Source organism: Podarcis filfolensis, assembly GCF_964270895.1.
Source record: "Podarcis filfolensis genome assembly, chromosome: 18".
Classification (NCBI taxonomy): domain Eukaryota; kingdom Metazoa; phylum Chordata; class Lepidosauria; order Squamata; family Lacertidae; genus Podarcis; species Podarcis filfolensis.
This window is the reverse complement of record NC_139622.1, coordinates 8,360,125-8,382,452: the sequence shown is the minus strand read 5'-3', so window position 1 is coordinate 8,382,452 and position 22,328 is coordinate 8,360,125. Positions and strand designations below refer to the sequence as shown.

General features: G+C 52.3%; 1 protein-coding gene across 2 annotated transcripts in view; it reads left to right on the top strand.

Moving 5' to 3' along the window:
* Nucleotides 1–17,306, top strand: part of ANO8 (anoctamin 8) — a 43,480-nt gene extending 26,174 nt beyond the window's left edge. Inside the window, exons 8-18 of one of the 2 annotated variants that reach the window (XM_083594429.1) lie at nucleotides 844–1,005; nucleotides 1,979–2,131; nucleotides 2,903–3,029; nucleotides 3,684–3,739; nucleotides 5,362–5,436; nucleotides 7,848–7,991; nucleotides 9,268–10,032; nucleotides 11,905–12,096; nucleotides 13,328–13,459; nucleotides 14,438–14,548; nucleotides 16,146–17,306. In XM_083594429.1, coding sequence (XP_083450555.1) covers nucleotides 844–1,005; nucleotides 1,979–2,131; nucleotides 2,903–3,029; nucleotides 3,684–3,739; nucleotides 5,362–5,436; nucleotides 7,848–7,991; nucleotides 9,268–10,032; nucleotides 11,905–12,096; nucleotides 13,328–13,459; nucleotides 14,438–14,548; nucleotides 16,146–16,826 — 2,598 coding nt within the window. In that variant the 3' untranslated portion in view covers nucleotides 16,827–17,306. The remainder of the gene's footprint in view (nucleotides 1–843; nucleotides 1,006–1,978; nucleotides 2,132–2,902; nucleotides 3,030–3,683; nucleotides 3,740–5,361; nucleotides 5,437–7,847; nucleotides 7,992–9,267; nucleotides 10,033–11,904; nucleotides 12,097–13,327; nucleotides 13,460–14,437; nucleotides 14,549–16,145) is intronic. The other variant, XM_083594428.1, reaches the window with a different exon arrangement.
* The last annotated feature ends 5,022 nt before the right edge of the window (nucleotides 17,307–22,328 follow it).

Here is a 22,328-nt window from a genome sequence, read left to right as displayed (position 1 = left end):
CAGGCAAACTCTGCCCTCCAGATGTTTTGAGACTACAGCTCCCATCATCCCTGACCACTGGTCCTGTTAGCTAGGGATGATGGGAGTTGTAGTCCCAAAACATCTGGAGGGCCGAGTTTGCCTATGCTATATGGTAATTTATGGACCTAAATGAGTATCCAAAGCCATTTGCACATAGCAAAATATGTATTTTATCAAAGTAATTGTTGGACTGAAATACAATGAAGAAGAAGTATATATGAATAGTGGAATACAATGAAGAAGTATATGAATAGTGGAATAATTATTGTGCTCTAACTTAAAATGATTTTTGTATTCATAGCAAATTTAATGATGCAAACACATTGGCGTTTGGCAGTAACAAAAGTTCCTTTCGAAACACGGTTTACAAAGACTCATAATCTAGTCTCTAGAATCTTGCTATAACATGAAATAATAATAGGTGTAAATATTTGATGCAAACTACTAATCATTAGGAACGCGGGTGGCGCTGTGGTCTAAACCACAGAGCCTAGGGCTTGCCAATCAGAAGGTCAGCGGTTTGAATCCCCGCGACGGGGTGAGCTCCCGTTGCTCGGTCCCTGCTCCTGCCAACCTAGCAGTTCGAAAGCACACCAGTGCAAGTAGATAAATAGGTACCGCTCCAGCGGGAAGGTAAACGGCGTTTCCATGCGCTGCTCTGGTTCGCCAGAAGCGGCTTAGTCATGCTGGCCACATGACCCGGAAGCTGTACGCCGGCTCCCTCGGCCAGTAAAGCGAGATGAGCGCCGCAACCCCAAAGTCGGCCACGACTGGACCTAATGGTCAGGGGTCCCTTTACCTTTACCTTTATTCCCCCACCAGACCAGCCGGGACGTCTGCTGTGTGATCTTTGCCATCTTCAACGTCATCTGGGCCACCCTGTTCCTGGAGGAGTGGAAGCGGCGGGGGGCCGAGTTCGCCTACAAGTGGGGCACCCTGGACACGCCGGCGGAGTCCATCGAGGAGCCGCGGCCGCAGTTCCGGGTCAGTGGCGGCACCGGATCCAGCCCTGGGAACTGGGGCAGGGGAGAGAACGTTGTGGAGAAGCCCAGACCATCCCCTCCCTCCCTTAAGAGAGAGGGTGTGGCCTAAGGAGTCTGCCGAGGGCCAGATGGAAAGGCTCCGGGGGCCGTAATCACCCCTCTGCTGCTGAGGTTCCTAAGGAGACCCTCAAGGGCCAGTTAGAAAGGTTTTGAGGGCCACATTCACCCCTCTGCTCTTGAGGTTCCTAATGAGACCCTCAAGGACCAGATAGAAATGTTTTGGGGGCCACATTCACCCCTCTGCTCCTGAGGTTCCTAAAGAGACCCTCAAGGGCCAGATAGAAAGGCTTCGGGGGCCACATTCATCCCTCTGCTCCTGAGGTTCCTAAGGAGACCCTCCAGGGCCAGATAGAAAGGCTTCGGGGGCCACATTCACCCCTCTGCTCTTGAGGTTCCTAAGGAGTCCCTGAAGTGCCAGATAGAAAGGCTTTGGGGGCCACATTCACCCCTCTGCTCCTGAGGTTCCTAAGGAGACCCTCAAGGGCCAGATAGAAAGGCTTCGGGGGCCACATTCACCCCTCTGCTCCTGAGGTTCCTAAGGAGACCCTCAGGGGCCAGATAGAAAGGCTCCAGGGGCCGCAATCACCCTTCTGCTCCTGAGTCTGCTAAGGGGGCCCTCCAGGGCCAGATAGAAAGGCTCTGGGGGCCACATTCACCCATCTGCTCCTGAGGTTCCTAAAGAGACCCTCCAGGGCCAGATAGAAAGGTTTCGGGGGTCACATTCACTCACTCCTCTTCTCCCGAGGTTCCTAAAGAGACCCCCCAGGGGCAGATAGAAAGGCTCCGGGGGCCGCATCCGCCCCCCAGGGGCCTGAGCTCTCCCTGCTGCAAGAGGGCCCACAATCTTCCCTCGCTCCTCCGGGCAGGCAGCTCTCTGCGGCCGCCACCTCGCTGACCCCTCTCCCCGCCCGCAGGGGGTGAAGCGCGTGAGCCCCGTCACCAACTCGGAGGAGTTCTACTACCCGCCCTGGAAGCGGTTCCTCTTCCAGTGCCTGGTCAGCCTCCCGGTCTGCCTCTTCTGCCTCTCCTTCGTCTTCCTCGCCATGCTGGGCTGCTTCGAGCTACAGGTGAGCGGGGAAAGCCGGGCGTTTTCGGAGGGGAGGAAGTTTTCGCAGGAGGGAGAGACCGATTATGGGGTTGTCACTGTCATCATCTTCCTTATTAATTCAACCTATCTGTTGCTTTCTTCTTATTTTTACGAGAAGTAACTGAATCCGTTTGAAGGGACGCGGGTGACGCTGTGGGTTAAACCACAGAGCCTAGGACTTGCCAATCAGAAGGTCGGCGGTTCGAATCCCCGCAATGACGGGGTGAGCTCCCGTTGCTCGGTCCCTGCTCCTGCCAACCTAGCAGTTTGAAAGCACGTCAAAGTGCAAGTAGATAAATAGGTACCGCTCCGCCGGGAAGGTAAACGGCGTTTCCGTGCGCTGCTCTGGTTCGCCAGAAGCGGCTTAGTCCTGCTGGCCACATGACCCGGAAGCTGTACGCCGGCTCCCTCGGCCAGTAAAGCGAGATGAGCGGCGCAACCCCAGAGTCAGCCATGACTGGACCTAATGGTCAGGGGCCCCTTTACCTTAACTGAATCCGTTTCGGTTTCTCTGGACAAATCTCTCAGCTTATTTATTCGCCGTACACAGTGGACACTCCGGGTACGAACTTAACTTGTTCCGGGGGTTCGTAAGTACCCCAAGAAGTTTGTATCTAGAGGCGCCGCTTCTGCGCACGGTATTGGTTTTGATTGGCATTTCCGAGCAGCGAGTTTTTTCGGGGGGGGGGACGAACGACCCTCCTCGTTGCCCTCCCTGCGCGGACCCCCGCTTTCTCTCTTCCCTCGCCAGGAATTTGTGCTGAGCATTAAGGAGCTGCCGCGCATCGTGCGTTTCCTGCCAAAAATTGTGCTGGCCGTCATCGTCACCGCCTGCGACGAAATCTACAAGAAGATCGCCTACTGGCTGAACGACATGGGTGAATTCTTTGCGGGATTTGCCTCCTTCCTTCCTTCCTTCCTTCCTTCCTTCCTTCCTTCCTTCTTCTTTCTTTCTTTCTTTCTTTCTTTCTTTCTTTCTTTCTTTCTTTCTTTCTTTCCTCCCTCCCTCCCTCCTTCCTTCCATCCTTCTTTCCTTTTTTCTTTCCTTCCCCTTCCTTCCCTCCCTCCCTCCCTCCTTCCCTTCTTCCTTCCTTCCTTCCTTCCTTTTTTCTTTTCCTTCCTTTTTTCTTTTCCTTCCTACCTTCCTTCCTTCCTTTTTTCTTTCCTCTTTCTTTCTTTCTTTCTTTCTTTCTTCCCTCCCTCCCTCCTTCCTTCCATCCTTCCTTCCTTTTTTCTTTCCCCTTCCTTCCTTCCTTCTTTCCTTCCTTCCTTCCTTCCTTCCTTCCTTCCTTCCTTTTTTCTTTCCTCTTTCTTTCCTCTTTCCTCTTTCTTTCTTTCTTTCTTTCTTTCCTCTTTCTTTCTTTCTTTCTTTCTTTCCTCTTTCTTTCTTTCTTCCCTCCTCCCCTCCTTCCTTCCTTCTTTTCTCCTCCCTTTTCTCCTTCCTCCCTTCCTCCCTCCCTCCCTTTCTTTCCACCCCTTCCTTCGTTCTTTGAGATAAACATCCTAAGCATGACATTTCCCTCTCCTTGCAGAAAATTACCGCTTGCAGAGTGCCTACGAAAAACACCTCATCATCAAAATGGTCTTGGTGAGTTTGGGCTCCCCGGGTGCAACTGTTGGGCTGCCACACGTTTGTGGGAACGGTGGAGGGAGCCACAGATTTGCATGCAGAATGTACCAAGTTCAGTCCCTGCAGACCCCCTGGGAACCTGGAGGGCTGCTGCTGCCACCCAGTGTTGACATTACTGGCCTCAATGGACCCGATGGTCCAAGTCCGGTGCGTCAAACTAGTGGGTCTGACGATGTCAAGACAGGAACAAGAGCCTTCGATAACCTGCTTGAAACCAGCTGGCTTCCCCACTGGTGGTGTGTACAGCTAGAAGTCGGCTGTGTCGTCCTACTTCACCTGTTGGACAGCAGCCGGGAGCCCCAACACCCTAGTGGGCTTGACAGTTTGTCGAGACAGCAAAAGGCACCTTTGCTAACCGGCTGTAACCTGGCTGGCTTCCTCGCGGGTGGGGGGGGCAGCTAGAAATGGGCTGCGTTGTCCGACTTCACCTGTTGGACAGCAGGCTGGGGGAGAGAGAGAGCAAGGGAGAAAGGAGGAGGCAGCAGTACATTTCCGAGCACGAGTGTTGCTGCTGACCTTGAAAGCCTTAAACGGCCTCGGCCCAGTATCCCTGAAGGAGCGTCTCCATCCCCATCATCCAGCCCGGACACCGGGGTCCATCTCCCGAGGGCCTTCTGGCGGTTCCCTCCCTGCGAGAAGCGAGGTTACAGGGAACCAGCTAGAGGGCCTTGTCGGTGGTGGCGCCCGCCCTGTGGAACGCCCTCCCGCCAGATGTCAAGGAAATAAACAACTATCTGACTTTTAGAAGACGTCTGAAGGCCGCCCTGTTTAGGGAAGTTTGGAGAATCTATAGTTACGCCTGTCAGGGCATAACAGGAGTGTCTCTCAGAGACTCCTCTCTAGCAAGTTTACAGGAAATGTGTCTATCTAGGAAAAACATGAATGGTTGTTTTTGACTGCCTTTTAAATATCCCACACTTATTCGGCTCAATTGACTAGTAAACTCGGAGGAAACTCAAAGCAAAAAGTTGCAGAAAAGCAGGATGGTTATAGAAGATATGTTCAAAAATACAATAATAGTTTTGACTCCATGCTAGCATTCGAGTGATAAAGGAACTAAAAGGAGGTGGAGAACAATTAAGGATTTATTATGTTTTGAGAATGTATTATAAAAATTATATAGAAAGGTTTATTGTTTTGTGTACATTCAAATGTAAGATAAAATATATGCAAAGGGGCTTGACAGGAAGTCAAAGTTGAAGAAAAGATTTTGGAAGATAAAAAGGAAAAAAATATTTACTTTCATTATTATCATTTTGTGTGAGTGTGTGGGTGTCTGCACATATGTGTGTTGTTGTATGCAATGTTTGGGAGGAAATAAAATGGTAAATAACAAATAACAAACTAAATATCGATGTATGTGATTTTTATTTTTTAATTATATTTAGTGGTAGTATGGCTGTACTGTTTTTTGTAACATAAAACCATTCAATAAAAATTATTTTAAAAAAATAAAATAAATATCCCACACTTAATGTAGCCTTCCCAAGTTAGGTTAACCGGGGACAGGCCCCAGGAGTTGGGGAGCGCAGCGCAGTAAATATATATATATAACATCTCCCCTCTCTCTTTTTCTCTAGTTTCAGTTTGTAAATTCATACCTAAGTCTTTTCTACATCGGATTCTACCTCAAAGACATGGACCGCCTCAAGGAGGTATGGGATTCGCGGGGTATAAATAATAAAATTATTATTATTATTATTATTATTATTATTATTATTATTATTATTAGGTCACAGTGCCCGAAACTGTGAGAACTGGGGCGGAGGGTGGGAACCCTCCATTTCAGTTTCTCTGGCTTTCCTCACTTCCCTCCTCCTGGATTCCATCTTCCACCTTCCCATTTCAGTCTGTGAATCAAGTACCGCATTTTTCGCTCTGTAAGACGCACCAGACCACAAGACGCACCTAGTTTTTGGAGGAGGAAAACAAGAAAAAAAATATTCTGAATCTCAGAAGCCAGAACAGCAAGAGGGATCGCTGTGCAGCGAAAGCAGCCATCCCTCTTGCTGTTCTGGCTTCTGGGATAGCTGCGCAGCCTGCATTCGCTCCATAAGACGCACACACATTTCCCCTTACTTTTTAGGAGGGAAAAGGTCAGTCTTATAGAGCAAAAAATACGGTATTTTTAAAAGTCATCACGAAAGCTAACCCTAATACTTGCATTCCCATATTCCGCGATTTGGCCCAAGCACCCGCAAGCCCGTTTGCCTAACAGAGCAGATTTGTATGTGTGATTTGCACCAATAGATGCATTTTTAATGAACACTCCCCCCTGACTCCACACCCCCATTGGAGAACCAAATTGCAAAATTCAGAAAAGTGACAATTTTGAACAATCGCGGCATTTCGGTCCCCGCCTTGTTTCTAGAAGAGTGAGCCCGGGTGGGTTGTGTAAACGGAACCAAATTTCTTCCCATCCCCTTAAGGTAAAGGTAAAGGGACCCCTGACCATTAGGTCCAGTCGCGGACGACTCTGGGGTTGTGGCGCTCATCTCGCTTTATTGGCCGAGGGAGCCGGCGTACAGCTTCCGGGTCATGTGGCCAGCAGGACTAAGCCGCTTCTGGCGAACCAGACCAGCGCACGGAAACGCTGTTTACCTTCCCGCCGGAGCGGTACCTATTTATCTACTTGCACTTTGATGTGCTTTCGAACTTCTAGGTTGGCAAGAGCAGAGACCGAGCAACGGGAGCTCACCCCGTCATTGCGGGGATTCGAACCGCCGACCTTCTGATTGGCAAGCCCTAGGCTCTGTGGTTTAACCCACAGCGCCACCCGCATCCCCTTAGCATCCGCCAATTCTTGCTTTAATCGCTGTTCCTCCGCCCTGAGCTGTAATAAGAGCGTTCCAGTTTTCCACTCGCTCGCCGGCAGATGCCAGCTTCGCAGAGCCAACGATGACACCAGAAATCCACTTTGGGGAGGTCCAAGAAAATGCATAGAGGGGAACGCTATCGAAGGGCTACTTGCCACAGTAGAGATGTCCTCCAATCACAGTCAACAGTAAATGCCTCCGTTTCCCCAACATCAGTTGCTTGGGGAACCACAAGGGGGGGGAATTGCTGCCGTGGTCCTCAGGCCCTGCTTGGGGGGGCTTCCCTTTGGGGGCAAGCATCTAGGTGACTTTGAGGATAAGAGTCCGGCCTTAGATGGCTCCCCTTTGGCCCGATCTGGCTGCAGAACATGCCTTGGTTTCTTATGGGTTTCTCATTTCTTCTGCTATCCGGATAGCAGAAGGCACTTGCGTGGTCAGTCCACAGCAAGTCCAAAGAAATTAGAAATTTCATGCAGTATATATATCCTCCAGGCACCCTCTCCCCCCTTCCCCAGGAATCCAGCCACGTCAGCTTGTACACGCGGGTTGACATCACAGATGTTTCTGCTTTGGTACTCTTAACCATAAAAGTGTGTTCCTCTTCCTGTACTCTTGACCATATAAGGATATTCCTGTTCCGGCACTCTTATCTTGGGGTAAGAAGGTCACCAACTCTCCTGGCGCTGTTCCCGGACTAGGTCTGTGCGTCAGGGTGTGGTCAGATGTAAGATAAGACCCAGACGTGCCATCCCTGCTCCACTGGAACAGCCAAGGCCACTCATTGCCGTCATGGACTGATAAGGGAGAGGGCTTTGAGCACTTGTTTATACAGCTTGGTTTTCTGTTTATACATTGACTCAAGCTCAAGTTTCCTGAGCTTGAAAAGCTCAAGTTAATGCATTTTAGAAATGCTCCCTTGGAGGAGGAAAATGGGGATTTTGGGTCAGTTTCAAACTGACTGCACAGAAACCCATTCCTTCATTTTCGGTTCCTAAATGGAGCCTCCATGGGCAGGGGCAGTCTACCTTTGCCTGGCAGAATCCCCCCTCTGGAACGTGAACCCGATGGGCGCCCATCAGTGTCTTAAAGAACCCAGCCGACGCATCCAAGATGGGTCGCCAGGCACTTCAAACCCTTCATCTTCCCGTTTCGTTGCATCGTTTTTCGGTTCTGTTTTGATTTTGCATTTTCTCTCTCTCTCTGTGTCTCTCTCTCCCTCTGTCCGTCTGTCGGCCCTCCGCCTTCCTCAGCTCCTGCTCATCTTTTCCCTCTTCCAAAGCCTCGTGCGTCAACTCAGAGACGCCCTCCTTCCTACCGTCATTCTCCAATTCCACCTCTGCCTCATCTCCTTTAAGGGCCTGATGAGTTTCTGTTGGCAGCTGGCTGTCTCCAAAGTAGGAGCGCTGGGCTGGGGTCTTGGGGGGAGCGGAAAAGGCAGAGGGATGGAGTGGGGACCTGGGAGAAAGACCAGATTTTTTATCTCATATTGGTTGGCCTGTGCTGTTATGGGAACGTGCCTAGGGCCCAAGGGTCAAGGGTCGTGCCGTTCGAGACCCTGACAACGTCTCACACGAGGGAGACACGGGCACCCGTTCCCCTATCTAGGAGGCAGCTTACAGCTCGCTCCCAAAGGCGGCAGCAATGCTCCCAAACCTGGACAGTTTGGAGGGAGTAAAGGTAAAGGGACCCCTGACCATTAGGTCCAGTCGTGGCCGACTCTGGGGTTGCGGCGCTCATCTCGCTTTATTGGCTGAGGGAGCCGGCGTACAGCTTCCGGGTCATGTGGCCAGCAGGACTAAGCCGCTTCTGGCGAACCAGAGCAGCGCACGGAAACGCCGTTTACCTTCCCACCGGAGCGGTACCTATTTATCTACTTGTAGTTGACGTGCTTTCGAACTGCTAGGTTGGCAGGAGCAGGGACTGAGCAACAGGAGCTCACCCCGTCGCAGGGATTCGAACTGCCGACCTTCTGATCGGCAAGTCCTAGGCTCTGTGGTTTAACCCACAGTGCCACCCGCGTCCCTTCTTGGAGGGAGTCAATATCTCCAAATAGTCGCAAGGTATCACAAGCGAGGAGAGAGAGGATATTTGTGCGTTCCCTTCTTGATTTTAGGGTTCCCATTGGGAGGATGGGGTTGGTTCATTTGGTTGGATTTAGGTAGGCCCAACTCAGCTGCCTCTATTTACGGTTCCTAAATAGAGCCCCCATGGACATAGCCAGTCTACCTTAGAACAGGAGTGGGAGAAGGCTGTAGCGCTCATATCCTGGTTCACCAGGAGGCTGGACTTATTGGGCCCCCTCTGGCCCAGCTCAGCTGCCTCGGGGCTGTTCTCATTATTCCTAAATAGAGCCTCCATGGACATGGCCAGTCTACCTTAGAACAAAAGTGGGAGAAGGCTGTAGCTTTCTAGGGACTTCCCTTTTGAGGGGGGAGGATCTGCTTGGCCGCTTATGAAGATAGGAGTCTAGGCTTGGTGGGCCTCCTTGGGCTTGGCCCAGCTCCCACTACAGGGATTCTCTTAAGTTAGAATCGTAGCGTTGGAAAGGACCCCCGGGGGGTCATCGAATCCACCCCCCCCTGCAGTGCAGGAATCTCAGTTCAAGCATCCGGGTCAGGTGGCCACCCAGTTCCCTGACCAGCCTCCTTCTTCTCACGTCCCTCCCAACAGATGCTGGCGACTCTCCTCATCACCCGCCAGTTCCTGCAGAACGTGAAGGAGGTCTCTCAGCCGCACCTCTACAGCAAGTTCAAGCGCGGGGATCTGAGCGCGCAGAACCTCCGAGAGGCGGCCCAGACTATTCTTCGCCTGCTGGCCCAGAAGTGCGCCCCGGCCAGGCCCCGCGGAGCCCACCACCGGGGCCCCCGGCACGGCGGGGACCCCCCGGCTGGCCACGGCCCGGAGGCAGCCGAGGGTCAGGAGGGGGCTCCCCGCGGGGAGAAGAAATGCCTCAACGGCGGCTGCGGCGTCCCCGAGGAAGAGGACGAGGAGAGGAAAGACTCCGACTCGGAGGACGAGAGCATCATCGACTGCGGGCTGAAGCTGAAGAAAGTGAGCTTCATCGAGAAGGCCGACCGCAAGGCTGGTGACCCGGGTCTGGAGGAAGGGGCCAGCTTCCTGGAGGAAGGCAGCCCCACCATGGTGGAGAAAGGCATGGATCCGGCCTCCGTCTTCGAGCTGTGCGAGGACGACGACGAGAGCGACGGGGCCTCTGGGAGTCCCTTGCGGGGAGCGCCGGAAGCCAAGGAGCCGGCGGTGACCATGAGGGCCCGGAGGCCACGGGGTGCCAGGAACCCCCTGGAAGAGGGCGAGGAAGGCGAGGAGGGAGAGGAAGGGCGGAAGCCCAGCAGGAGCTCCTGGATCGACCCGCCGGAGGAGGTCTTCGCCGCCCAGCTGGCCCAGGCCGAGGTGGAGAGCTGCATGAAGAAATACGAGGTGAGCAAGCCGGCATTCGAGGCAGCACAGAGGAGGAAGAGGAACGGAAGGCACATCGGGGTGAAGCACGGGGGGACAGGCAGGGCATAGCTGTCAACCGTCCCTTATTTGGCGGGAAAGTCCCTTATCCCAGCGCCGTGTCCCGCTGCTGTCCCTTATTGATGGATGTCCCTTAAATTTCCCGGGTTTCAAAGGAAGCAGCTCCTCTCCCTCCCTCCCTGCCGGCCAGGGAGGAGGGAGGCTCCAACTGTGTTGCTTGGCTGCCCGGCCCGCCCCCCTCCGGCCTCCTCTCACCAGCCTCGGCCCCCGGGAGCCCCTCCCCGCCGGGACTGAGGAGCCTTGAGAGGAGAGCGAGGGCAACCATAGAGAAAGCAGTTCAGAGAGAGGAGGAGGAGGCGGAGGCGCGGGCAGGTGTTCCAAGGGCTAACCATAGAGGGGGAAAGCGGAGGAAGGACCGCAAGTGCTTCTCCCGTAGATTTGTAGTGGTAAATTAGCATAGATGGTCTGATCTGCGGGTTTACTTCGGGCGCTATTCCCCCCCCTTCCTCCTGCCCCGCCTGATGGAACTGAGAGCTGCAGATGGAGCATGAGAGAAAAGATACAGAACTGCAATAGCATCTTCATAGCTCGGACTTCGTTTTGCGCAAAAAGTGGTTGCTGCTTGTAGTTATTTAATTGCAGTGTTTCATCAGCTGGTTTCTTGAGCAGCAACCTCTGGAAACGAAGGGCTAAAAAGCGGCGCTGCTCTCCCAAATTATCTGGTCCCTTTTAACTTCGTATTTCAGCTGGTTGACTAAAATCCCTTATTTTGGCTGCTGGTCCCTTATTTTCGAGGCTGCTGGTCCCTTATTTTCAAATCTGTAAGTTGACAGCTATGGGACAGAAAAGTGGTTGGGGACCTCAGGAATGAACGAGAGATAATAACCCAGTAGTCTCAGAGGCAAGAACAGGGGTCAGCAAACTTTTTCAGCAGGGGGCCGTCTGCGCACGCGTGGGTTGCGATTCGGCGCTTATGCGCAAAGTGCGATTTAGTGCTTCTGTACATGCGCAACCGCCAAAACCTGAAAGTAACCCATTCCGGTACTTCCGGGTTTCGGCAGTCCGTGACCGGAAAAAACACAACCTGAAGCGTCTGTAACCTGAGGTATGACTGTATTATACTATATCCAGCTGCGTCCTCCTTTGACGAGGCCTGTTGAAACGAAGGAGTCATCATCAATGTACCATATTTTTTGCTCTATAGGACGCACTTTTCCCCCTGGGGGAAAAGGGGAAATGTGTGTGCGTCCTATAGAGCGAATGCAGGCTCCTTGGCTTCAGCGATAGCAACACGAAGCCTCCGAAGTGCACAGGGAGCTCTCCCTCCACGCTCCGGAGGCTTTGCGTTGCTTTCGCTGAAGCCTGGAGCGTGAGAGGGGTTAGTGCGCACCGACCCCTCTCACTCTCCAGGCTTCAGGGATAGTCGCCTGGAGCCTTTGGAGCGCAGCGGGAACTCGTGCTGCGCTCCAAAGGCTTCGGGTTCCTTTTGATTAAGCTGGGAGAGCAAGACTCTCCTGGATTCAGCAGAGAGGGAGAGCTGCGCGGCGCCCCTTCCGCTAAGCGGGAGGAGAAATGGAAGGGGCTCCATTTCTCCTGCTGCTTTGCTGAAGGGGCGCTGAGCAGAGAGGGGGAGAATTTTTTTCCCTTGTTCTCTCCCTCTAAAACAAGGTGCGGCCTATACAGCGAAAAATACGGTAATAACACTATTGTTATTCTCTCTTGCAAACAAATCCCCTCCCTCCTCTCTCTCTCTCTCTCTCTCTCTCTCTCTCTCTCTCTCTCTCTCATACACACCCCCCCCATTTCTCTTTCTCCCCCACCCCTCCAATCCAGGACACTTTCCAAGACTATCAGGAGATGTTCATCCAGTTTGGCTACGTGGTCCTCTTCTCATCCGCCTTCCCTCTGGCCGCCACATGCGCCCTGATCAACAACATCATTGAGATACGGAGCGATGCCTTCAAGCTCTGCACGGGCCTCCAACGTCCCTTTGGCCAGCGGGTGGAAAGCATCGGGGAGTGGCAGGTAAGGTAAAGGGACCCCTGACCGTTAGGTCCAGTCGTGGCCAACTCTGAGGTTGCGGCGCTCATCTCACTTTACTGGCCGAGGGAGCCGGCGTACAGCTTCCGGGTCATGTGGCCAGCATGACTAAGCTGCTTCTGGTGAACCAGAGCAGCGCACGGAAACGCCGTTTACCTTCCCGCCAGAGTGGTACCTATTTATCTACTTGCACTTTGACGTGCTTTCAAACTGCTAGGTTGGCAGGAGCAGGGGCTGAGCAACGGGAGCTCACCCCGTCGCGGGGATTCGAACCGCCGACCTTCTGATCGGCAAGTCCTAGGCTCTGTGGTTTAACCCACAGCGCCAGATGGCCTCTATACCTGGAGGCTCCATTTAACTGTCATAGCCATCCATTAGGGCCTCACCTCACTCCCTGTGACTTCGCATTCACCTGCTGAACCCAAGGCTGTGTCCTGAGGCAGCAGTTTCTGTAAATTTATTCTTCTTCCATGAAGCAAGTTGTTCGTTCCATCTGTCCCAAATCTCCAGGCAAGTCCGTTACAACGGATGACCCTGACTTCCAGTATTATTGGTGATCTCTCTCTCCCTCTCTCTCTCTCTCTGTCCCCTTCTTCCACACTGGCCATTGTTTTATAAAACCATTTTTCTAAAAGAGGTGAATTGCTTAGAATTCATGCTTTAACTTCCTTCCAATACTGCTCACGGGCCTCGGACCCGTAGACCTGAAGGAACGTCTCCACCCCCATCGTCCAGCCCGGACACCGAGGTCCAGCTCCGAGAGCCTTCTGGTGGTTCCCTCCCTGAGAGAAGCGAGGTTACAGGGAACCAGGCAGAGGGCCTTCTCGGTGGTGGCGCCCTCCCTGTGGAACGCCCTCCCATCAGATGTCACGGAAATAAACAACTATCTGACTTTTAGAAGACATCTGAAGATAGTTCTGTTTAGGGAAGTTTTTAATGTTTGATGTTTTATCGTGTTTTTAATATTCTGTTGGGAGCCACCCAGAGTGGCTGGGGAGGCCCAGCCAGATGGGCGGGGCATAAATTAAAATAATAACAATAAAAATCCCCACAAACGAAACAGTCCCTGACTTCAGGTTTATAACTCTTACGAAGCCACGACACAAAAGGAAAACGGGTTGGTTGGGAGGAGGAAATAAGCAATCTCAGCAGCAAGGGTTCTGCCGAAAATTGCTAGTCTCTTTTAGAAAAAATGTCCTTCTTTTCCCTTCTGCAGAAGGTGATGGAAGCTATGGGTGTCCTAGCCATCGTGGTGAACTGCTACTTGATCGGTCAGTGTGGGCAACTTCAACGCCTCTTCCCCTGGCTCAGCCCAGAGGGGGCCATCATATCCGTGGTGGTGCTGGAGGTAACACCCTTTTCTGCCGTACACACACATACCCAACTCGGTTCTCACCCTTCGGACCGCGATCCCAAGCTGAAATACCCCAGTTCCGTAACTGGGAAGTCCCAGGTCCGCCCACTAAGATCTGCCTTTCTGCTTGGGCTCCATTTGAGCTAGAACACTAAAGTCGTGGTTTGGTGCTAACCACAGGTCGAGCAAAGAAACCAACGGTTTGCTCCTTGTGTGGCTCTTGCCTTTGCACCCCAGCTCAGCGAACATCATGGGTCGGGTTGCCGAACAAACGACCATTCAGCAAGGTTCTGACATGGCAGCAAACCATAGCTGTCAACCGTCCCTTATTTGGCGGGAAAGTCCCGTATCCCAGCGCCGTGTCCCGCTGCTGTCCCTTATTGATGATGTCCCTTAAATTTCCCGGGTTTCAAAGGAAGCAGCTCCTCTCCCTCCCTCCCTGCCGGCCAGGGAGGAGGGAGGCTCCAACTGTGTTGCTTGGCTGTGTTGCTCACCCAATAAGGAGTCTAAGAACGACTGGGGGGTGGAGCTTGCATGCCTTGTGCCGATCAAATCGCCTTTGCTCAGCGCTTCCCAGCGGAGAGGTGACGGTGGTTTTCCTTGCTGCATCCCCTTTGCCGGGTTGCTGCGCTGTGGGAACCACCGCTTGAGGCTTCGTTTGGCTGCCGGCTGGGCTTTCTGCCTTTAGCTCGGAGGGGCTCAGAAGCTGAACATACCTGTGCCCTGAAAATCCCTTATTTTGGCTGCTGATCCCTTATTTTCGAGGCTGCTGGCCCCTTATTTTCAAATCTGTAAGTTGACAGCTATGCAGCAAACCATGGTTCTAAAAAGCCATGGTTCGCAAGACTCCGGCAAACCATGGTTTCACATGGGGAGGTGTTGGAAAGCAAGACAATAGCAGCAATGGCGATGTCTTCTGCCCAGGGAGCTGTAGACCTCAGCCCTTCTCACCCCACTGTTTTCTCCCCATAGCATTTTGCCCTCCTACTCAAGTACGTCATCCAAGTGGCTATCCCGGACATCCCCGGCTGGGTGGCGGAGGAAATGGCAAAACTGGAGTACCAGCGGCGAGAGGCTTTTAAGGTGAGTCTGGCCCAGTCACACGCGGTTACTCAGGAACAAGCTCTGTTGACCCCGGGGATGGCTTTGAACGTGCTGCAAGGGTAAACTCAGAATCCTGACAAACAGAAGTACTGTTTTTGGGGGGCAGGGGGTGGGCGGGTGTGGAGGACTCCCTGGTCCTGAATGGGGTAACTGTGCCCCTAAAGGACCAGGTGTGCAGCCTGGGAGTCATTTTGGACTCACAGCTGTCCATGGAGGCGCAGGTCAATTCTGTGTCCAGGGCGCCTGTCTACCAGCTCCATCTGGTACGCAGGATGAGACCCTCCCTGCCCACAGACTGTCTGGCCAGAGTGGCGCATGCTCTGCATTTAGGTTAAACACCTCCCCTCCGAAAAAGAGAAACAACAACAACAACAATAATAATATTTTATTCTTTATACCCCGCCCATCTGGCTGGGTTTCCCCAGCCACTCTGGGCGGCTCCCAACAGAATATTAAAAACACAATAAAACATCAAACACTAAAAACTTCCCTAAACAGGGCTGCCTTCAGATGTCTTCTAAAAGTCAGATAGTTGTTTATTCCCTTGACATCTGATGGGAGGGCGTTCCTCTAATTGATGCTGTTAATTTTGCCATCGCCGTGAATTCAAGAAATTTGGTTCTGCATTCTAATCATTCTAGTATCTCATGCGGTTAGAGAGAACTGCTGGGTTGCGGGGGAGGGATTGGAAGGGATTAATTGAAATTGTTAAAGATCGGTTTAGTATTTAAGAGATTAAAATTTCTATAAAGATTCTATAAGTAAAGCAGAAAGCGGCAAGAAATATTAAGTAAAGGTATCAGAGAGGAGACCAGTGTAAACATGAGACTTACGGTTTTGTTACATATGATTTTATTTTGGAGTTGTCTGCTTATTTTGTAGTTGTTTGTTGTAAAGAATGTATATTAGGTAAAGGTAAAGGGGCCCCTGACCATTAGGCCCAGTCGTCGCCAACTCTGGGGTTGCGGCGCTCATCTCGCTTTACTGGCCGAGCTTCTGGGTCATGTGGCCAGCAGGACTAAGCCGCTTCTGGCAAACCAGAGCAGCGCACGGAAACACCGTTTACCTTCCCGCCGGAGCAGTACCTATTTATCTACTTGCACTTTGACGTGGTTTCGAACTGCTAGGTTGGCAGGTGCAGGGACCGAGCAATGGGAGCTCACCCCATCGCAGGGATTCGAACCGCCGACCTTCCGATCGGCAAGTCCTAGGCTCTGTGGTCTAACCCACAGCACCACCCGCGTCCCTCAAATAGGAGATCATTCATCTCTAATTCAAGAGCCCGCAAGAGTTTATGATGAGGACTAGCGACATGCCTGGTTTTGCACACACCTTCCCGCTGGAGCGGTACCTATTTATCTACCTGCACTTTGACGTGCTTTCAAATTGCTAGGTGGGCAGGAGCAGGGACCGAGCAACGGGAGCTCACCCCGTCATTGCGGGGATTCGAACCGCCGACCTTCTGATCGGCAAGTCCTAGCCTCTGTGGTTTAACCCACAGTGCCACCCGTGTCCCTGAATGCATATTATGTGAATTAAAAACATGAAACATGACCCTGTGGTGTTCCTTCCGCAGAAACACGAGCGCCAGGCCCAGCACCACTTCCAGCAACAGCAGCGCCGTAAGCGAGAGGAGGAGGAACGCCAGCGCCACGCCGAGTACCACGCCCGGAAGGAACGGGAGAGCGGGCGGGAGGAGGGCAAGTCGGACGGAGGGGGCCCCGAGACCGGCCACGAGAAGAGCCAGCCCAAAGGGAAGGGGCCGGGGGGCTCGGGCCACGGCTCGGAGAAGCCCAAAAGGCCCAGCTCCCTGCTGGCCACCAACAACGTCATGAAACTGAAGCAAATCATCCCCTTGCAGGGGAAGTTCCTGTCCGGTGGCGCAGGGGGTGGCGGCGGCACGTCGGGGGCGCGTTCCCCGCAATCCCCCACCGGCACCGACAACAAACTGCCCGGTTTCCTCAGCTTCAAGTTCCTCAAATCCCCAGAGACCAAGCGGGAGGCCACCACCGAGAAGGTCCAGTCGCCCACGAAGCCTTTCAACCCAAGCAAACTGTTCAACTTCAGCAAGTCGGAAGGGGGGAACGGCGCAGCCCCTCTTCCGCAGCAGCAGCAGCAGCCGCGGCCCGGGACCTCGGCGGACGAGAAACCCGCGGCTCAGAGATCGCACCTCAACGGGCTGGTGGACGATGAGGCCGAGGAAGAGCCGGAGATCCGGACGGCCGTGGAGGACGAGGGTCTGGGGCACAAACTCTAACCGTCCCCCTACCTCCGGGCGAGGGCTGGGGAGAGAGAAAGAGAGAGAGAGAGGACAGGGAGGGAGAGAAAGGAGGAATTGGGTCATTGGTTGGTTCTTCAAGCAGATTTGGGGCAGGCGAGGTTTTTGAGAGGGTCCACCATTTGCCCGCGGTGACGGCACTGGGGGGAGTCAAGGGAGATTCGATCTGGCAGCTTGCTGAGGTCGCAGCCTGAAAAGGAGAGGTGAAAGGTTGCCCCTTCCCCAAATATCTCTTATGGGTCAGGTTTGGTACCCGGTTTCGGCTACCGCTGGCGGCCAACGCGTTTGAGGCACGGTCCAACTCAGGACCACCAGAGGGAGAAGAACTTCAAAATGGAGGGGATGTCTGCAGATTTTTGGGGTGCGATCGTTGACTGGCGGCACATCGCCTCCTCCCCAACCACATCAGTTCCTTTAGCAGAGCTGTTCCTGCAGTCTTTCTGAAGGGCTTTTTGTTGCATTTTGTTGCCCCCTCTGTGGGCAAAAATCTGTGGGGTCTCAACCAACCCCCTATTTTAGGCTAGGGAGGGGAGCCCACAAACAGTGAGTTTGGGGGGGAATTCTATGGGGAGAACAAGGTCTGTCTCGACTCTCAAGAGTCCTGTCGGATTGTGTCCCCTCCTTCCAGGTAAGCCCACCCCCCTTTGTGTTTTGAGGGGCTGTTGAGCCCCCGCTTCTTAGTCTTGCAGCTACTCTACATCCGCCCTGAGGCAGATTTGGACAGGATGCAAAACCTCAGCTCGGATTTGCTCCTCAAATCCCTCTGATCAACATGAGGAATGATGGGTGATACTAACTTTTGGGTCTGTGTTTCCTTCCCCCACCTCCCTCTAACAGCAAAAAGTATATTGTATTTGGCAAAGTAAATCACTGCCTTAAAATGGAGAGGTTGCTCTAAGTACCTCCCCTCAAAGGCTGCGTTTGAAAATCTGGAAAAAGGCAGCCTTCGCAGCGAATTCATAGCCTCAGCTTTGCCTCATGTTGCATTAGCCAAATTTTATTCCAATGATGTGTGAAACCAGCCATGTCGTTAGTCCTCATCGTAAACGCTTGTGGGCTCTTGAATTAGAGACAAATAATCTCCTATTTGAGGGACGCGGGTGGCGCTGTGGGTTAAACCACAGAGCCTAGGACTTGCCGATCAGAAGGTCGGCGGTTCGATTCCCGGCGACGGGGTGAGCTCCTGTTGCTCGGTCCCAGCTCCTGCCAACCTAGCAGTTCGAAAGCACATCAAAGTGCAAGTAGATAAATAGGTACCACTCCGGCGGGAAGGTAAACGGCGATTCCGTGCGCTGCTCTGGTTCGCCAGAAGCGGCTTAGTCCTGCTAGCCACATACCCGGAAGCTGTACGCCGGCTCCCTCGGCCACTAAAGCGAGATGAGCGCCGCAACCCCAGAGCCGGCCACGACTGGACCTAACGGCCAGGGGTCCCTTTACCTTTTTTAATCTCCTATTTGCCTCTCACCTCTCCCCGCCGGTAAAATCAGCCCAGTAAAACAGAACAAGCCCTCTTCCCTTTTTCTGCTTGAAGAACAGAGGTGGAATTTGAAGTACCAGGAGGCAGTTGGGAGCAGACGAGACACTGTTTTGAAGCAACGTCCATGCATGGTCAACATATCTTGCACTAAAGAAAATGAAAACAAGGGGATTATTTTTTGTTTTTGCTTTTCCTGACGGTGCTCGTAAAAAAGCAGATGGGGGGGTGGGGGCGAGAAGGGATGGTTCTGGAAAATCCATGATTTTTAATTTTTTTTATAATTTTCAGTGGCAGGGAAAACGAAGGCTGGGGAGACCTCGCCTCGCCTTTGCAACGTGTGAAAGAGACCGGTGTGTGCTTTTTTTCTCTCAAAAAAAGACAAAATTATTGCAATAAGGACTTCAGCTCGCAGTAGCAGTGCCAAGGATGGAATTTAAACACCCACCTGCCGCTGCTTTTTCTTAATTTGCTGTGTGAATAGGATAGAAGCAGGGAGAGTTTAGGCCAGATTTTTTTTTGGGGGGGGAGGGAAATTCACAATCACGGTATTCTGCCGTTTTTAATTTGGCGCAAGCTGGAAAACCGGTCACTGTAGGTTAGAGAGGTAGTCACAGGTAAAACTTTTAGCCATTTGGGGCAATGGGCAGGGCAGGGCTTATGCCTGGCAAGGCTTTGTGTGGGGTTGGTTTCTGCCCCCCCTTCTTTCCCCACAGTCGCGAAACTCTATGTCCTACGGAGGGGGAAACCCCCAGCCCTTTGCGCCCAACCACAGCTACTTAAAGAGTACACAGGTCTCCCTGCTCCAGCTGTTTCGAAATCGCATCACCATCACACGCACCGACTCCCAGCTTGCAGAACGCTGCGGTTAGTGCTTCGCTCACCTTAGAAGGGATGCAGTTAGGGCCACCTTCCCCCTCCGTCCGTCGCGGCCCCCCAAATGGATCACGCCGCAAGCCAAGAGACAGAATCTCAGGTCAGATCCCGAGGAAACAGCATCTTTTGTCTTTTTCCCCCCATTCGCCATCTGACTTACGGGGAGGGCCGCTTTGCAGAAAGAAAGAAACGAATAAGGGAAGGAATCGCCCCGCTCTCCAGATCTCTAGCTGTGTTTCCCACGACTTCGCTGGATTCGACGCACCATTGGCCAATAGTGCAATTCCCCCCCCCCGCTAAAAAAGCCATTGAAAGCAGCCACGGGCTGCGAGGAACTTAAGGACACGGCGGCCGCTTCTGTCGCTGACCCTTTGGGCTGGCGAGGCAAGGAAGAGCAGTACCCACATGTCTACACCTGCAAGCCGCTCTCTGAAAAACATCAGCCGTGGTGGATGAAAGAATGGACTGCATTTGCTTATATCGTTCTTCCACCGCGGATGTGCTTACGTTATTATTATTTATTTGCAACGGGCAAGGAGCTTTTTTTCCTTTCTTTTCGGTAACAGCAATAACGCGACGTTAGCAGGTGGGGATGGGTGCCGACGACCCTTACGGATTTCTTGCAGATTGCCATATTTTTTGCTCCATAAGACTCACTTTTCCCCTCCTAAAAAGTAAGGGGAAATGTGTGTGCGTCTTACGGAGCGAATGCAGGCTGCGCAGCTATCCCAGAAGCCAGAACAGCAAGAGGGATTGCTGCTTTCGCTGCGCAGCGATCCCTCTTGCTGTTCTGGCTTCTGAGATTCAGAATATTTTTTTCCTTGTTTTCCTCCTCCAAAAACTAGGTGCGTCTTATGGTCTGGGGCGTCTTATGGAGCGAAAAATATGGTATGCATTAACGCCAGAAAAGGCTTGCGGGGTTCTTGACACCCACTGCCAAGGCGGTGGGACGCGGGTCCAGCTACAAGTTTGAGGAAGGGTCCATTCGCCAGGTGGACTGCAGGCACCTGAACCCCATCGTTGTCCCCCCCGAGAGCAGGCCACAAGTTAGCCAAAGTGGGCGAGCGCTTAACCCACTGTAGAAAAAGCGAGCACTTGCCACAGGTTATAGACGCTGCCTTCGCAATGCCTTTATTGTAGAAGGTGCTTCGACGGTGGCCCAGAAATTCATCGACCTTCATGATGTCAGCCTACCAAATCTTCAAACCCGGCAGGGGGGAATTTGGGGGAGTGCCTCTCGGATGCAAGGGATGCAGGTGGCGCTGTGGGTTAAACCACAGAGCCTAGGACTTGCCGATCAGAAGGTCGTCAGTTCGAATCCCCGTGACGGGGTGAGCTCCCGTTGCTCAGTCCCTGCTCCTGCCAACCTAGCAGTTTGAAAGCACGTCAAAGTGCAAGTAGATAAATAGGTACCGCTCCGGCGGGAAGGTAAACGGCGTTTCCGTGCGCTGCTCTGGTTCGCCAGAAGCGGCTTAGTCATGCTGGCCACATGACCCGGAAGCTGTACGCCGGCTCCCTCGGCCAATAAAGGGAGATGAGCGCCGCAACCCCAGAGTCGGCCACGACTGGACCTAATAGTCAGGGGTCCCTTTACCTTTTTACTCTCGGATGCAACAGATATCCTTGAAGGTGATAGGGAGGTGGTGGTGAGAATGCAGAGTTCGTAGACCCCCCCCAAACCCCAGCAGCCCCCCCACCCATGGCAAAGCCCGAACACAGATCCCTGCGAGCAATTTATACAAGCACCTGTGTCAATGTCTTACTCTTCCAAGCAATGAACTGTCCAAAATGGGGGGGGGGGTGTGGTTGTCGTCGGAGCGGGACAAGAAAAAGGGGAGTAGTATTACTATTATTTATTAACTTGCTGCATTTTAATTTATTTTTGGCGTCTCGGACAAAGGAAGGAAACAAAAGAAAAGAAAAGCGTGTGGGCGGGTTTTCAATTTCTTTTAAGTTATTTTTTTGTCATATTTTTGTAATATCAGCAGAAATGCAATAAAAAAAAAGATATATTTCAACAAGAGGGGAGCGAGACCCCCGGGGAGGAATTATTACATGCACCTCACAAACGATCCCTTCTCCGTAGGTAGAAGATACACAGGGTCCCTTCTCCCAAACTCTTGGATTTGAAAGAAGTTTTAAGAATCAAATGGGAGTATGCAAAAATCACAATGGTGGAGGAAACCGTGACGCCAGTCAACGCCATGACATAGCTCCATCCTTTTACAGTGGTACCTTGGTTCTCAAACTTAATCCGTTCTGGAAGTCCGTTCCGGAACCAAAGCGTTCTGAAACCAAGGCATGCTTTCCCATAGAAAGTAATGCAAAGTGGATTAAACCGTTCCAGACTCTTACAAACAACCCCTAAAATGGCAATTTAACATGAATTTTACTATCTAAAGAGACCACTGATCCATAAAATGAGAGCAATAATCAATGTACTGTACTATAAAATAAATAAGACAGTGTAGTAGATGGTTAAAAAAAAATTCTTACTTGCACTGATGATAGTCATTGTTTAGATGAGGGGCTTTTATCCATTTCCGCAATCGCACAATCAATCAATCAGTAGCTGAACTGGGTTCCACACAGTCACAAAAACAAATGAACCGAAAAAGCCTCAAAAACAAAAACGCAAAATAAATAGCAAAAACAAAAGCACCAAACTTAATGCATTCCAGACGTCCATTTGATTTAATGTTCAAAAACCAAGGCGCAGCTTCTGATTGGTGCAGGCGCCCCAGAAACAATAGCCAACAGCTGTATTGGACATCCAGCTTCCGAAAAACGTTCGAAAACCGGAAGGCTTACTTCCGGGTTTTCGGCGTTTGGGAAGCAAGGCGTTTTGAGAACCAAGGTACCACTGTACCAGACATTGGGATATATCAGTATATTGCAATGTTTAGCTAGCGATGTATCATGATGTCGAAAACCGGGTATCGCCCAGCCCTACTCCTCAGTCTCCTCTTTCCCGCATGACCTCTAAATCGAGTCCCGGGGGGGTCCCCCAACCTGGAGCAGATTTATGGGGTGCCTGGGAGGAAATGTCCCATTGTACAGCTAAACGTCTAGCGGAACTGTTGGGTTAGATTCCATGGTGTGGTTCCTGCACTCCCGGTGGGCTGGACTCA